The sequence below is a fragment of the Plecotus auritus genome, assembly GCF_963455305.1.
Source record: "Plecotus auritus genome assembly, chromosome: 10".
Lineage (NCBI taxonomy): Eukaryota > Metazoa > Chordata > Mammalia > Chiroptera > Vespertilionidae > Plecotus > Plecotus auritus.
Window position 1 is genome coordinate 7222092 of NC_137785.1, and position 13946 is coordinate 7236037.

At 42.5% G+C, this 13946-nt stretch overlaps 1 protein-coding gene across 2 annotated transcripts in view; it reads right to left on the reverse strand.

Moving 5' to 3' along the window:
• Positions 1 to 13946, reverse strand: part of LOC308234981 (zinc finger protein 211-like) — a 37841-nt gene that overhangs the window by 11730 nt on the left and 12165 nt on the right. Inside the window, exon 3 of one of the 2 annotated variants that reach the window (XM_080643526.1) lies at positions 13827 to 13894. The exons of the other annotated variant lie outside the window; for it this stretch is intronic. Within the exon in view, the coding sequence (XP_080499652.1) occupies positions 13827 to 13894 (68 nt within the window). The remainder of the gene's footprint in view (positions 1 to 13826; positions 13895 to 13946) is intronic. 2 annotated transcript variants of the gene reach the window in all.

The window sequence follows — 13946 nt, forward strand, 5'->3', positions numbered from 1 at the left end:
TGGCTCAGTGGATAGAGCGTTGGCCTGCGGACTGAAGGGTCCCAGGTTTGATTCCGGTCAAGGGCATGTACCTTGGTTGCGGGCATGTCCCCAGTAGGGGGTGTGCAGGAGGCAGCTGATCAATGTTTCTCTCTCTCGATGCTTCTAACTCTCTATCCCTCTCCCTTCCTCTCTGTAAAAAATCAATAAAATATATTTAAAGCCAAAACCGGTTTGGCTCAGTGGATAGAGCATCAGCCTGTGGACTGAAAGGTCCCAGGTTCGATTCCGGTCAAGGGCACGTAACTTGGTTGCGGGCACATCCCCAGTAGGGGGTGTGCAAGAGGCAGCTGATCGATGTTTCTCTCTCATTGATGTTTCTAACTCTCTATCCCTCTTCCTTCCTCTCTGTAAAAAATCAATAAAATATATTTAAATATATATATATATATATTTAAAAAAAAAAAGACCGATAAATTTAACGAGACCCCTCGAGGATATGATAAAGGACCAACTAGAAATTAAACATACACTGACTCAAATAAAAAAATATTATACAGAGACCCAATAGCAGAATAGAGGAACGCAAGAATAAAGTCAAAGATTTAAAATACAAAGAAGCAAAAAACACTCAACCAGGAAAGCAAAAAGAAAAAGCATCCAAAAATTTGAAGATAGTGTAAGAAGCCTCTGGGACAACTTCAAGTGTACCAACATCAGAATTAGGGGGGTGCCAGAAGAAGAGACAGAGCAAGATACTGAAAACCTATTTGAAGAAATAATGACTGAAAACTTCCCCCACCTGGTGAAAGAAATAGACTTACAAGTCCAGGAAGCGCACAGAACCCCAAACAAAAGGAATCCAAAGAGGACCACACAAAGACATATCATAATTAAAATGCCAAGGGCAAAAGACAAAGAGAGAATATTAAAAGCAGCAAGAGAAAAACAGTTAATTACCGACAAAGGAGCACCCATACGAATATCAGCTGATTTCTCAACAGAAACTATGCAGGCCAGATGGGAGAGGCAAGAAATATTCAAAGTGATGAATAGCAAGAACCTACAAACAAGATTACTCTACCCAGCAAAGCTATCATTCAGAATTGAAGGTCACATAAAGAGCTTCACAGATAAGAAAAAGCTAAAGGAGTTCATCACCGACAAACCAGTATTAAATGAAATGCTGAAAGGTATTCTTTTTTTTTTTTTTTTTTTTTTTAAATATTTTATTGACATTTTTACAGAGAGGAAGGGAGAGGGACAGAAAGCTAGAAACATCGATGAGAGAGAGAGAAACATCGATCAGCTGCCTCCTGCACACCCCCCACCGGGGATGTGCCCACAGCCAAGGTACATGCCCTTGACCGGAATCGAACCCGGGACCCTTCAGTCCACAGGCCGACGCTCTATCCACTGAGCCAAACCGGTTTCGGCTGAAAGGTATTCTTTAAGAGAGGAAGAAGAAGAAAAAGATAAAGATAAAAACTATGAACAACAAATACATATCTATCAAAAAGTGAATCTAAAAATCAAGTGAATTAAAAATCTGATGAACAGTTATTCTTAAGACCACCTCAAATTTAAAGGCTACCTTATTGTACGTTTAAAGTGTATTATAACAGTGTGGTAGTTAATAAAACACTATTTTTTTTTCTTTTGAAAAAAAAATCTGATGAACAGAATAAACTGGTGAATAGAATCTGGGGCATAGAATGGGAGTGGATTGATAATTCTCAGGGGGAAAGAGGTGTGGGGGGTACGGGAAGAGACTGGACAAAAATCGTACACCTATGGATGAGGACAGTGAGGGGGGAGCTAAGGGCAGAGGGTGGGGTGGGAACTGGGTGGAGGGGAGCTGTGGGGGGAAAAAGGAGAAACAAATGTAATAATCTGAACAATAAAGATTTATTAAATTAAAAAAAAAACACACAAAAAACTTAAGTTTGATATTGGAAGTTTTTCATGTATCTCAAACATAGTGTGATTTTGCTTTAATAGGAAATTACCTTTGCTCTGATTAACACTATCTCCAAACATACTATTTTCACAGCATCTTTCCAGACTCGGAATGCTTCGACTTTGCAAGGGATACTGCAGAGAATCACCAACTGTATCTACTACTAGGACAGAAGAGAAAAGTGAATCATTCTGTAATCTCTCATAAACTTAGTTTGAAATAAAACTTTTTACAAAATGCCTTCATGTGAAGTAACTATTTACTGACAAGCCTGTGTGTTGTAGAATAAGAAATAAATTTGGTCTATGTCCACAGTACTGGACAATAAGCTTGTAAAACTCTATAATTTCCTAAGTGATAGGAGCACCTTTTGCTATACATAAAAAAAGTTTTATAACAGTGCAGTTTATGCTAATAAGGTGATTTAGCACAGGCTTCCTATAAAGCCTCAGGATGGATTTAGTCAGCAGAAAGACCAATTGATTAGTAAATTGGACTTTCATCTCTACCCACTGACCTCTGGGAAAAGTCAAAGAGTTTAAAAATTAAAACTCTAGAAGGAGATCCAAGATGGCGGCGTAGGTAAACACCTAAACTGCTGCCTCGCACAACAATTTCAAAACTACAACTAAAAGACAAAACGTCTATCACCCAGAACCACCGGAAAGCTGGCTGAGTGGAAGTTCTACAACTAGAAGGACAGAGCAAACAGCATTGAGGGGTGCACAAGTGCTGAAAAGCTGAGGTACGGGGGCGCGCAAATCGGGCTGGCAATGGGTGACTGGGAGCGCTGCTGTTTTCAACCCGAAGGGAGATAAGCTCCCTATTACTCCGAACTGGTTTCTGGGGAGACGCGGGGGACCCAAACTCCTACGGGGAGAAGCTGAACTGTCTGCCGTGGGGTCGGAAAGTGAGGGAGGCTTGCTTGCAGGGCTGCGCGCAGGAACAATTGTTTATTGTGCTGGGGTGCTGGATGCGGGGACACAGTGGGGGACGCAGAGCCACAGAGCCCACTTACTGGCAGCCATCGCTGTTTGCCACGCCCTAGCCTAGTCACGCCCTGAGACCCCACCCTCCACAATCTAGGAACCCACCCAAGCTCCAAGCAGCAGCTTTAGCATATAAATGGCCTGCCCTATCGCAGCTTAACCTAGCAAACTTGCAGCCCGGGTCAGACAGCTCCAAAACCTCCAAACCCCAAGCAAAGAGGAGAAAACTGTAGTTCTTGCTGTAGCTCCTGCTGGGTGGCCTCAGACAGTAGCTGACCTGCACCCCATTGGAGATCCAGAAGCCAGTATACCTAGTGGTCAGTGTGAGACACCAGATTTCAACTCCTCACATCCATAAGTGATACATTCACGAGGCAGACTCAGTGAGCACCAAAGCCCCACTGAAACAAGTCCTGCCCCATAAGCGTGTCTCCAGCACAGCAGTTCTTCCATTATGGACACAGCGGGTCCTCACAGCCAATTGGCCTGGAGATCAATTCCTCCCAGTGTACCGACAGCAATCAAGGCTTAACTACACCAAGACTTTGCACTCAGCCCACAAAGGGGTGCACCAAAGGCGTCCACCTCAGGTGATTGGGGAGGCTGAGCTACTGGCCCCTATAGGTCACCTACCACACAAAGCCACTCCATCAACACAAGGAAGCAGCAAAATGCGGAGACAAAGGAACATGTCACGAATAAGAGAAATGGAGGAAAGCAAACTAATGGACGACATAGAGTTCAGAACCACATTTATAAGGTTACTCAAGAATCTTCTAAAAACTGCCGAGAAACTTGATGAGACCTCTGAGGAGCTTAGTGAGACCTTCAAGGACCTTAATGAGAATGGCAAAAAAATGGAAAAGGACCAGTCAGAAATTAAGCATACACTGTCTGAAATAAAGAATATACAGAAACTCAACTGTAGATCAACGTACCCCAAGAATCAAACCAAAGATCTGAAGTATGAGGAAACAAAAAACACCCAACCAGAAAAACAAAAAGAAAAAATCCAAAAATATGAAGATAGTGTAAGGAGCCTCTGGGACAACTTTAAGCGTACCAACATCCAAATTTTTGGGGTGCCAGAAGAAGAGAAATAGCAAAATATTGAAAACCTATTAGAAGAAATAATGACAGAAAACTTTCCCTACCTGGTGAAAGAAATAGACTGACAAGTTCAGGAAGCACACAGAACCCCATACAAGAGGAATCCAAAGAGGACCACACCAAGACACATCATAATTAAAATGCCAAGGGCAAAAGACAAAGAGAGAATCTTGAAAGCAGCAAGAGAAAAATGGTTAGTTACCTACAAGGGAGCACCCATACGACTGTCAGCTGATTTCTCGGCAGAAACTATGCAGGCCAGAAGGGAGTGGCAAGAAATATTCAAAGTGATGAACAGCAAGAACCTACAACCAAGATTACTCTACCCATCAAAGCTATCATTCAGAGTTGAAGGTCAGATAAAGAGCTTCACAGACAAGAAAAAGCTAAAGAAGTTCATCACCACCAAACCAGGATTACATGAAATGCTAAAGGGTGTTCTTTAAGAAGAGGAAGAAGAAGAAATAGGTAAAGATAAAAATTATGAACAAAATGACATCAAATACATACCTACCAAGTGAATCTAAAAATCAAGTGAATAAAAAATCTGAAGAACAGAATGGACTGGTGAATATAATAGAATCAGGGACATAGAAAGGGAGTGGACTGACAATTCTCAGGGGGGAGGGGGTGTGAGGGGTGCGGGAAGAGACTGGACAAAAAGCTTACACCTATGGATGAAGACAGTGGCGGGGGGTAAGTGCATGGGGTGGGGTGGGGAATCAGGTGTAGGGGAGCTATGGGGGAAAAAAAAGAGGAACACCTGTAATAATCTGAACAATAAAGATTTATTTTAAAAAAATAAAAAAATAAAAATTAAAACTCTATTAAAACCATTTTTCCCCCCAGCTGGATTGGCTCAGTTGATTGAACATCGTCCTGTGCATGACTCAATTACTGGTCAGGGCATATACCTGGGTTGCGTGTTTGATACCTGGTCAGGAGCAAACAGAAGAAAATCTCTCTCTCCTTCTCTCTCTCTCTCCTGTCTCCCATTCGTTTCTTCTCTCTAAGCATGTCCTTGGGGTTTCCTAGACCCCAAGGTAGTGTTTTTCTGTTTGTTTTTTTTTCTTTTTACTTATTCCCCCTCCCCCCCCCAGTCCACAGTATTTATTTTTTAATATCTTTATTGATTTCAGAGAGGAAGGGAGAGGGAGAGAGAGAGAGAAACATCAATGATGAGAGAATCATTGATTGGCTGCCTCTTGCACCTCCCCCAATGGGGATCAAGCCCGCAACCAAGGCATGTGCGCTTGACCAGAATCGAACCCGGGACCCCTCAGTCCACAGGCTGATGCTCTATCCACTGAGCCAAACTGGCTAGGGCCACAGTATTTCTTAGTGGTTTATTTACAAAAGAAACTATTTCTTAGATCAATTATCCATGTTTCATAATTCAGGAACATGGGTCAGAGACAAACTTCCATGGAATTCTACCCAAAGAAATTCTTTGTATTCCAAGATCACTTTGGACTCTGAAAGATATCAGTCTTCCTCATAAACTCAAACTCTTGCATAGAATCATAATTTCTATAGAATATGCCACCTTTCTTGGTTTAGCCTCAGCATACTGACAGAAACCTGCAACCCCCAGTGATACAATGATGGCTCCAACAATATGATATGGCAGACGTTTGGCTAGAAGGCCATGTATCTAGGTTTTGTCAAAGCACTGGAAGACATGGTAGTTATATTCTCCTAGGGAGGCAAAGGAAGGATCGGTAGTGGACTGACTCCTCCAATAAAGACTAAGATGTTTAATGGCTTAGGCTTTTGGGGGAGGAACAAAGTTTCCCCTCCCTCAAGGATCTTCTGGCTGATTTAATAATCAAATACCCTGTATAAAAAATTCTTAACCAGCCCTAGCCAGTTTGGCTCAGTGGATAGAGCGTCAGCCTGTGGACTGAAGGGTCCTAGGTTCGATTCTGGTGGAGGGCACATGCTTGGGTTGTGGGATCCATCCCCATTAAGGAGAGTGCAGGAGGCAGCTGATAATTATCTCTCATCATTTATATTTCTAGCTCTCTCCCTTCCTCTCTGAAAATAAAAATATATTTTAAAAAATCTTAACCAGATTCTGGGTTAGTGAACACATTATGTTCCCAATGGGTAGTTACCCAGGTTCCAAGGGGACAAAAGCTCCTAAATTCAGTAATCCTTCAGACCTTCTATTATATACCTGTGAGTCAGTATCCATTATAAGAAACTGGTAAATATAAGGAAGTATTTCTCTGAGTTCTGTGAGATGCTCTACCAAATTATAGGCAGTCCTTGGGTTACATCAGACTCGACGTACATCATTTCGTGGTCACTATCTGCCATTTACACTGTTTATAAAAACAAAAATGTTCCGTCATTTCGACATATGTGCTTTTTTATTATTTATTTACCACTAGGTCAGAAATTGTTATCTTTCCTTTAAATTTATTTTACTGCTTCACTTCATTACTGCTGTGTATGTGCTCCATGTGAGTGACGTAGGTGTTTATATAGGTGGGTAACAAATTACAGCAAAAATTGCGTTATATTGTGCCATAGGAACTGATCTCCAACGTAACCTGAGGACCTAGTATAATTGACCAAAGAAGAGGCTCATGAGAACTTCCAATGTATAGCCAGTTGGTCAGAAGCCCAAGTGACAATCAGGACTTGCATTTGTCATCTAAAGGGGCGATGAACTCTTAACTTGTAGGTTCTGATACTATTTCAAGGTAGAAAGTATCAGATTTGAGTTAAATTTGTAGAAAATCCAGGTTTAGTAATTCTAGGTACAAACACTTGAAGAAAGCAATAAAAGCAACCACAGCCCAGGCTGGCTTGGCTCAGTGGATAGAGCATCAGCCTGTGGACTGAAGGGTTGCGGGTTTGATTCCGGTCTGGGGCACATACCTGGGTTGTGGGCTAGATTCCCAGTAGGGGGCGTGCAGGAGGCAGCTGATCCATGATTCTCTCTCATCATTGATGTTTCTATATCTCCCTCACCATTCCTCTCTGAAATCAATAAAAATATATTAAACAAATAAATACAATAAAAGAAAGCAACCACACTGTGAAATGTGGTTAAAGGAGCAATGGAAATTTAAAAGGTGGAGGGAATCAGGATATACAAGGTGAAGCAAAAATAGGTTTACAGTTTTTCATATGGAAAATGATACAATAATTTATAAATAATAATACAATAATTAATAAATTATCAATACCCCAATTAATAGTCTGGCTGGAACATAACTGTGTTATGTTCCTACATAAAAGAGGATGGATATCTTGCAGTAAAGTGTTAACTAAGCGCGCCTGTGTCACACCATCACTGCACATTCCAAAGAAAGGACTGGCCCTGACTGATTAGAAGATAAACCTCTGATTCCCTGGAGAATCCCTGCCTGGTAGAAGTGTTTTTGTAACTGAGGTCTTAGGCCATACCAGATAGTTTATGTGAGCAATGAAATTAAAGGCCCAGGACTGTTTTTGTGTGCATGACGATTTGGCAAACACTGTAATCTTTTGACTTTAGGAGCTAGAGACACCATCTGAATCAGCTTCCCTGGTAGGCAATCCTTCGCATGTGTCCCAAACGTCATTGCTGGGAGAATTCAGAAATTTTTTAAGACAATAAACATTTATTATCTGTCTCCATCAGTCAGAAGTCCAACCATAGCCTCACTGGGTCCTTTTCTCAAGGTCTCAAGACTACATGAATATGTCAGTCAGTTTTAGGATCGTATTTAGCACAGGGCCCCCTTCCAAGTTCACTGGTGGTGAGTAGAATTTAGTTCCTGTGGTTGTTGGCCTGAAGCTGTCAGCTCCCAGAATCAGCATACTGTGTCCTAAAAGGTGACCCTCTCCAAAACATGGTAGTTAGCTTTAAGGTTAATAGGAGAGCACCTCTGCTATTTCTGCTTCATGCCTCTTAACTTTAAACACATGATTAGTTCCATCAATGTAGCATGTTTCATGTGACTCCTGAATTTTTTCCTATACTCCTTTTATCTTTAATAACTTCAATCTGCATTGTTTTCCTGTCACAAATTTCAACCACTTGTATAACAGTACACTTCTCTCCATGATAATGTCTACCTTCTACATCATAGGCAAAGTGGTCCAGTTCCTCAAACACGTTCCAGATCCACTTCTTTGAACTTCCAATTGTTTCACATTTGAAAAGGTCCAGGAAGCTGGCTCAGATCCCTCATTTGTGTGCTCAAAGGCAGCTTATCAAAGAGCCATTCCCACTCCTACAAGTAAAGTTCCGGGATAAACACCCAAAGTGTTCCACTTGCTATATTAATTTTCCATACAGTAATTTTCACCCTAGGATATGTTTATTATTGATTACATAATACTTCTATGGAGAACAAAAATAATGAGGTCTATTTATTTAAATCTATTTTTGTGCTGCTGTTAACTTTGAAAATATTAGGCTATCAAAATACAAGTTTTTTTCTACCAATTACCTCAATTGTAGAAGGCAATCACAGGTAAGGAACACATTAAAGAGTGTTTAGAAAGAGGACAGAAGCTCTCTAAGCAAGATGATAGCATATCACAGAGTCCACTGAAAGAGAAACTGTAATTTCATGTGACAGGAAACTTGGTTACCTGGGCCCAAGATGATGGGAAAATAATCAATTTTACGTTTACATCCTAGTAATATATAACTGGAAAATGCAAACAAGAAAACAATTACTTTTATTATACCATAAAAAGGAATATCTCACTTAGAAATTTAAGGAAAGTGCGAAATGTTTATTTTGAAGCTTATAAAATGTTGTGGGGAAAAATTAAGGACTAGATCAGGATGTTTATCATGGTTAAGATGGAATCTTTACCCAATTGAGATACAGATTCATTGTAATCCCTATCAAAAACCAAGCTAGGTTTTTTCTCCCCAGAAATTCATAATCTGATTCTAAAACTCAAGGGGGAAATTAAAGGATCCAAAAGTCAAAACTATCTCGAAAGAGAACAGAGCTGGAAGATTTACCCTTTCCAATTTAGAAACAAAAACAAAGCCATAGGAATCAAGGCCACAATGAAAATATGTACATAATAGAGGCCCGGTGCACGAAATTTGTGCACGGGGGGGGGGGGGTGTCCCTCAGCCCAGCCTGTATCCTCTCCAATCTGGGACCCCTCAAGGGATGTCCAACTGCCCGTTTAAGGTAGGATCGGGCCTAAACAGGCAGTCGGACATCCCTCTCACAATCCAGGATTGCTGGCTCCGAACTGCTTGCCTTCCTGCCTTCCTGATTGCCCCTAACCGCTTTCTGCCTGCCAGCGTGATCACCCCATAACCACACCCCTGCCAGACTGATTGATGCCTAACAGCTCCCGTGTCAGGCCCGGTCCCCCCTAAGCGCCCTCCCCTGCAGGCCCGGTCCCCCCTAAGCGCCCTCCCCTGCAGGCCCGGTCCCCCCTAAGCGCCCTCCCCTGCAGGCCCGGTCCCCCCTAAGCGCCCTCCCCTGCAGGCCCGGTCCCCCCTAAGCGCCCTCCCCTGCAGGCCCGGTCCCCCCTAAGCGCCCTCCCCTGCAGGCCCGGTCCCCCCTAAGCGCCCTCCCCTGCAGGCCCGGTCCCCCCTAAGCGCCCTCCCCTGCAGGCCCGGTCCCCCCTAAGCGCCCTCCCCTGCAGGCCCGGTCCCCCCTAAGCGCCCTCCCCTGCAGGCCCGGTCCCCCCTAAGCGCCCTCCCCTGCAGGCCCAGTCGCCCCCAACCGCCCTCCCGTGCAGGCCTGGTCCCTCCCAACTGACCTCCCCTGGTGGCCTGATCAACCACAACTGCTCTCCCTTGCAGACATGGTCCCTCCCCTACTGGCCATATTGTGTCCACATGGGGACAGTCATCTTTGATCACATGGGGGCAGCCATATTGTGTGTTGTAGGGACAGTCAATTTGCATATTATTCTTTTATTAGATAGGATTAAGGCCTGGTGCATGGGTGGGGGCTGGCTGGTTTACCCTGAAGGGTGGCCCAGATAAGGGTGAGGGTTCCCTTGGGGCATGGGGTAGCCTGAGCTAGGGGCCTGTGGTGGTTTGCAGGCCGGCCATGCCCCCCGGCGACACAATCAGAGGCCCTGATATTGGGATTTAATTATCTTCCATAATTGAAACTTTATAGCCTTGAGCAAAGGCCAGGGCTGCAAGAGCTTGGCTTCCTCCATTGCCGGGGAAACCCGACCCTCCTGCTCACTCCATGGCTGCATCCATCTTGGTTGGGCTAATTTGCATACTCGTTCCTGATTGGCTGGTGGGTATAGCAGAGGCATGGTCAAGTTGCATATTACTTTTATTAAATAGGATAAATTTTTCCAAAATTCATTGTGATGATGGTTGCATTACTATATGAACATACTAAAAACCTATCAACTATATAATTTAAGTGGGTAAGTTGTATGGTATGTAAATTAAGTCTAAGTAAAAGCATTAAAAATACAATGTGTAAACAAAAGCCATTGGAAAATAAATGCACTGATAACATATAAGAATGAAGAAAAATCTGAATTAGGGAAACTGGGAAGAAAGTCATGTGAAGCAGAAATAAGTTATAACCTAGTTTTCAGCTGGAAAATATAGCATGTTAAAAAAATATTTTCTCATCCATTAAGTAGAACAGTTGAGACTTTTAAAAAGAGTGCTCAGCTTCTAGGGATGCCAGGCTGAATAGCATTTAAAACATCTAGTGCAGAAAGAGAAACTATATCTTAAAAAGATGATTCCTGCTCTCACACACAAAATGAGAAGTCAGAGGCCAGCTTCCATGACCATGAAAAAAATACATCGGAAGAAAGTGTGCATTAGACCAGCGGTCGACAAACATTCGTACCTCTATTTGGCAACTGCTGCTCCAAAGGTTTTCTTAAAACAGCGGTCGCCAACCTTTCAGACCTCATGGACCACCAGTGGTTCGCAGACCACTGGTTGGCAAACACTGCATTAAACAATATTGAGGGAGAAGTCAATTTGGGAATCAATTTCCCAGAACAGAAAGAGGTCACCTCATGGGAATACAGAAAATGTTAAAGAGTGATGAGAACAGAGTATGAAGAACCTTGGAGGGAGAGGAGAAAAGAATGACATAAATGCACTGTGAAAAGCAGGTTATCATGGGGGCACAGCATCCAAGGTGGGTTGGATGCTAAGGAGGGAAATCACTTATTTTCTAACAGGGTACGAAGGCCCAGTAGCAAGAAAGAAATGATGAATTCAAAGTTCTGTCTTTTCAGAAAGGCCTGGAAAGTGGAATATTGTAGCAAGAGAAGTGATAACACAGGATGAGAAACTGTAATGGTGGACAAAGAAGATCTGAAGAAAAAAAACAGCAAAGAAAAACTGATGTAGCCCTATCTGTTTTGGTTCAGTGGACAGAGTGTCGGCCTGTGGACTGAAGGGTCCTGGGTTTGACTCCAGTCAAGGGCCCATGCCCTGGTTGTGGGCTCAATTCCCAGTAGGAGGCGTGCAGGAGGCAGCCCATCAATGATTCTCTCTCATCATTGATGTTTCTATCTCTCTCTCTCCCTTCACCTGAAATAAATAAAAACTTTAATAAGGGTAACATATACACACATGGTTTTCACAGCACTAAAATTTATTGTGAATCTCCCTACTCTTGATGTTGCAGTGTATCAAATTCAGTTCAGACAAATAGGGCTTCATGGAGTTTCTTATAGTACTGTTACAGTTGAACAAAAAAATCTGTATTTTCTGCATATCAAGACCTTCCTCCAATGTAAACTCTTCTGTGGGGAGTAGGGTTAGAATTTTGGCTAAAAGATTTCCCATATTAACTACCCTCATTAGGCTTTTCTCTAGTGTGAATTTTCTGATGACAAATAAGGCAGTGTTTGGTGGTAAAAGACTTCTCACATTCAACGCACACATAAGGCTTTTCTCCAGTGTGAACTCTCTGATGACGACGGAAGTTACTACCACTGATAAAAGATTTCCCACATTCATTGCACTTATAAGGTCTTTGTCCAGTGTGAATTCTCTGATGACGACGGAAGCCATTACTACTGGTAAAACATTTCCCACATTCATTGCACGCATAAGGCCTATCTCCCGTGTGACCCATCTGATGGTAACGGAGGCTACTTCCACAGGTAAAAGATTTTCCACATTCACTGCACACATAAGGCTTTTCACCAGTGTGAATTCTCTCATGACGATGAAGAACATTTTTCCGAGTAAATGATTTCCCACATTCATTGCACTTATAAGGACTTTCTCCAGTGTGAATTCTCTGATGACAATGGAAGGCATATTTCTGAATAAATGATTTCCCACATTCACTGCACTCATAAGGCCTTCCTCCAGTGTGAACTCTCTGATGATAATGAAGATGATAGATGGTGTTAAAAGATTTCTGACATTCATTGCACTTATAAGGCCTTTCTCCAGTGTGCAATCTCTGATGGTAATGAAGATAATAGATGCTGGTAAAAGATTTCTCACATTCATTGCACTCATAAGGCTTTTCTCCAGTATGCAATCTCTGATGATGACGGAAGCCACTACTATTTACAAAAGATTGCCCACATTCATTGCACTTATAAGGCCTTTCTCCAGTGTGAACTCTCATTTGATGGTAACGGAGGCCACTTTTACAGGTAAAAGATTTCCCACACTCATTGCACTCATAAGGCCTTTCTCCTGTATGAACTGTCATCTCATGGTAACGGAGGCCGCTTCTACAGATAAAAGATTTCCCACATTCATTGCACACAAAAGGCTCTTCACCAGTGTGAATTCTCTCATGACGAAGAAGGACATATTTCCGATTGAATGATTTTCCACATTCACTGCACTTGTAAGGCCTTTCTCCAGTGTGAATTCTCTGATGACAATGGAAGGCATATTTCTGAATAAATGATTTCCCACATTCACTGCACTCATAAGGCCTTTCTCCATTGTGAACTCTCTGATGAGCACGGAGTCCACTGCTCTGGGTATAAGATTTCCCACATTCACTGCACTCATAAGGCCTTTCTCCAGTGTGAACTCTCTGATGGCAACGAAGGGTATAGTTCTGAATAAATGATTTCCCACATTCACTGCACTTATAAAGCTTTTTTCCATTGTGAATTCTCTGATGACGACGAAGGTAACGGATCCTGGTAAAAGATTTCCCACATTCCATACATTGATAAGGCCTTTCACCTGTGTGACATATCTGATAATAAAGGAGGCCAGTACTAGTGATAAAGGATTTCCCACATTCACTGTGCTCATAAACCTGTTTTTCTGCATGAAATCTCTGATGATAACAAAAAGTAGAAAATCGGGCAAAATGTTTTCCACATTCACGGCAACAGAAATACGCTTTTCCAGGAGGGACACCATTGTCCCAAACACACGTGTACTTATAGCCAATGGCTTTCTTATATTCTTTTCTAGTAAAATAATTATTTTTCTCTTGATATGTCACCCCACACATCGAGATACCATTTGGCTTCTCACTGATCTGAGGAACCTTTTGCTGGAGATGCCCTGCTGTGCTAAGGATGTCCTGCCCCACCTCTCCACAGGTAAAAAGCTTCTGAAACACACTGAAATTGCAGCCCTTTTCAAGTGAGACCGTGTTCACACCTCTTATCAAAGGCTTCTCTCTCAAGTGCTGCTGCTGGTGAAATGGGGCACTGAAATAAAACTGTTTTGCACATGCCCCACACCTCAACAGGATCTGCCTGTGTTGTAATTCCTGCTGCTCAATCAAGTGGAAAATGTTTCTCAAAACTAGTCCACAACTCTCACAGGGGTGGCTCTTCTGGGAAGACAAAGCTAACTTGGGATTCCTTGCCTGTGACACTCTTACAGAAATGTTCTCTTCAAGAGGTGCCTCCACATTCTCTGCTCCACAGCAGCAACCTAAATAAAAGGAAATGCAGGTGAAGTACATGATGACTTTAGAAGGAAGAAA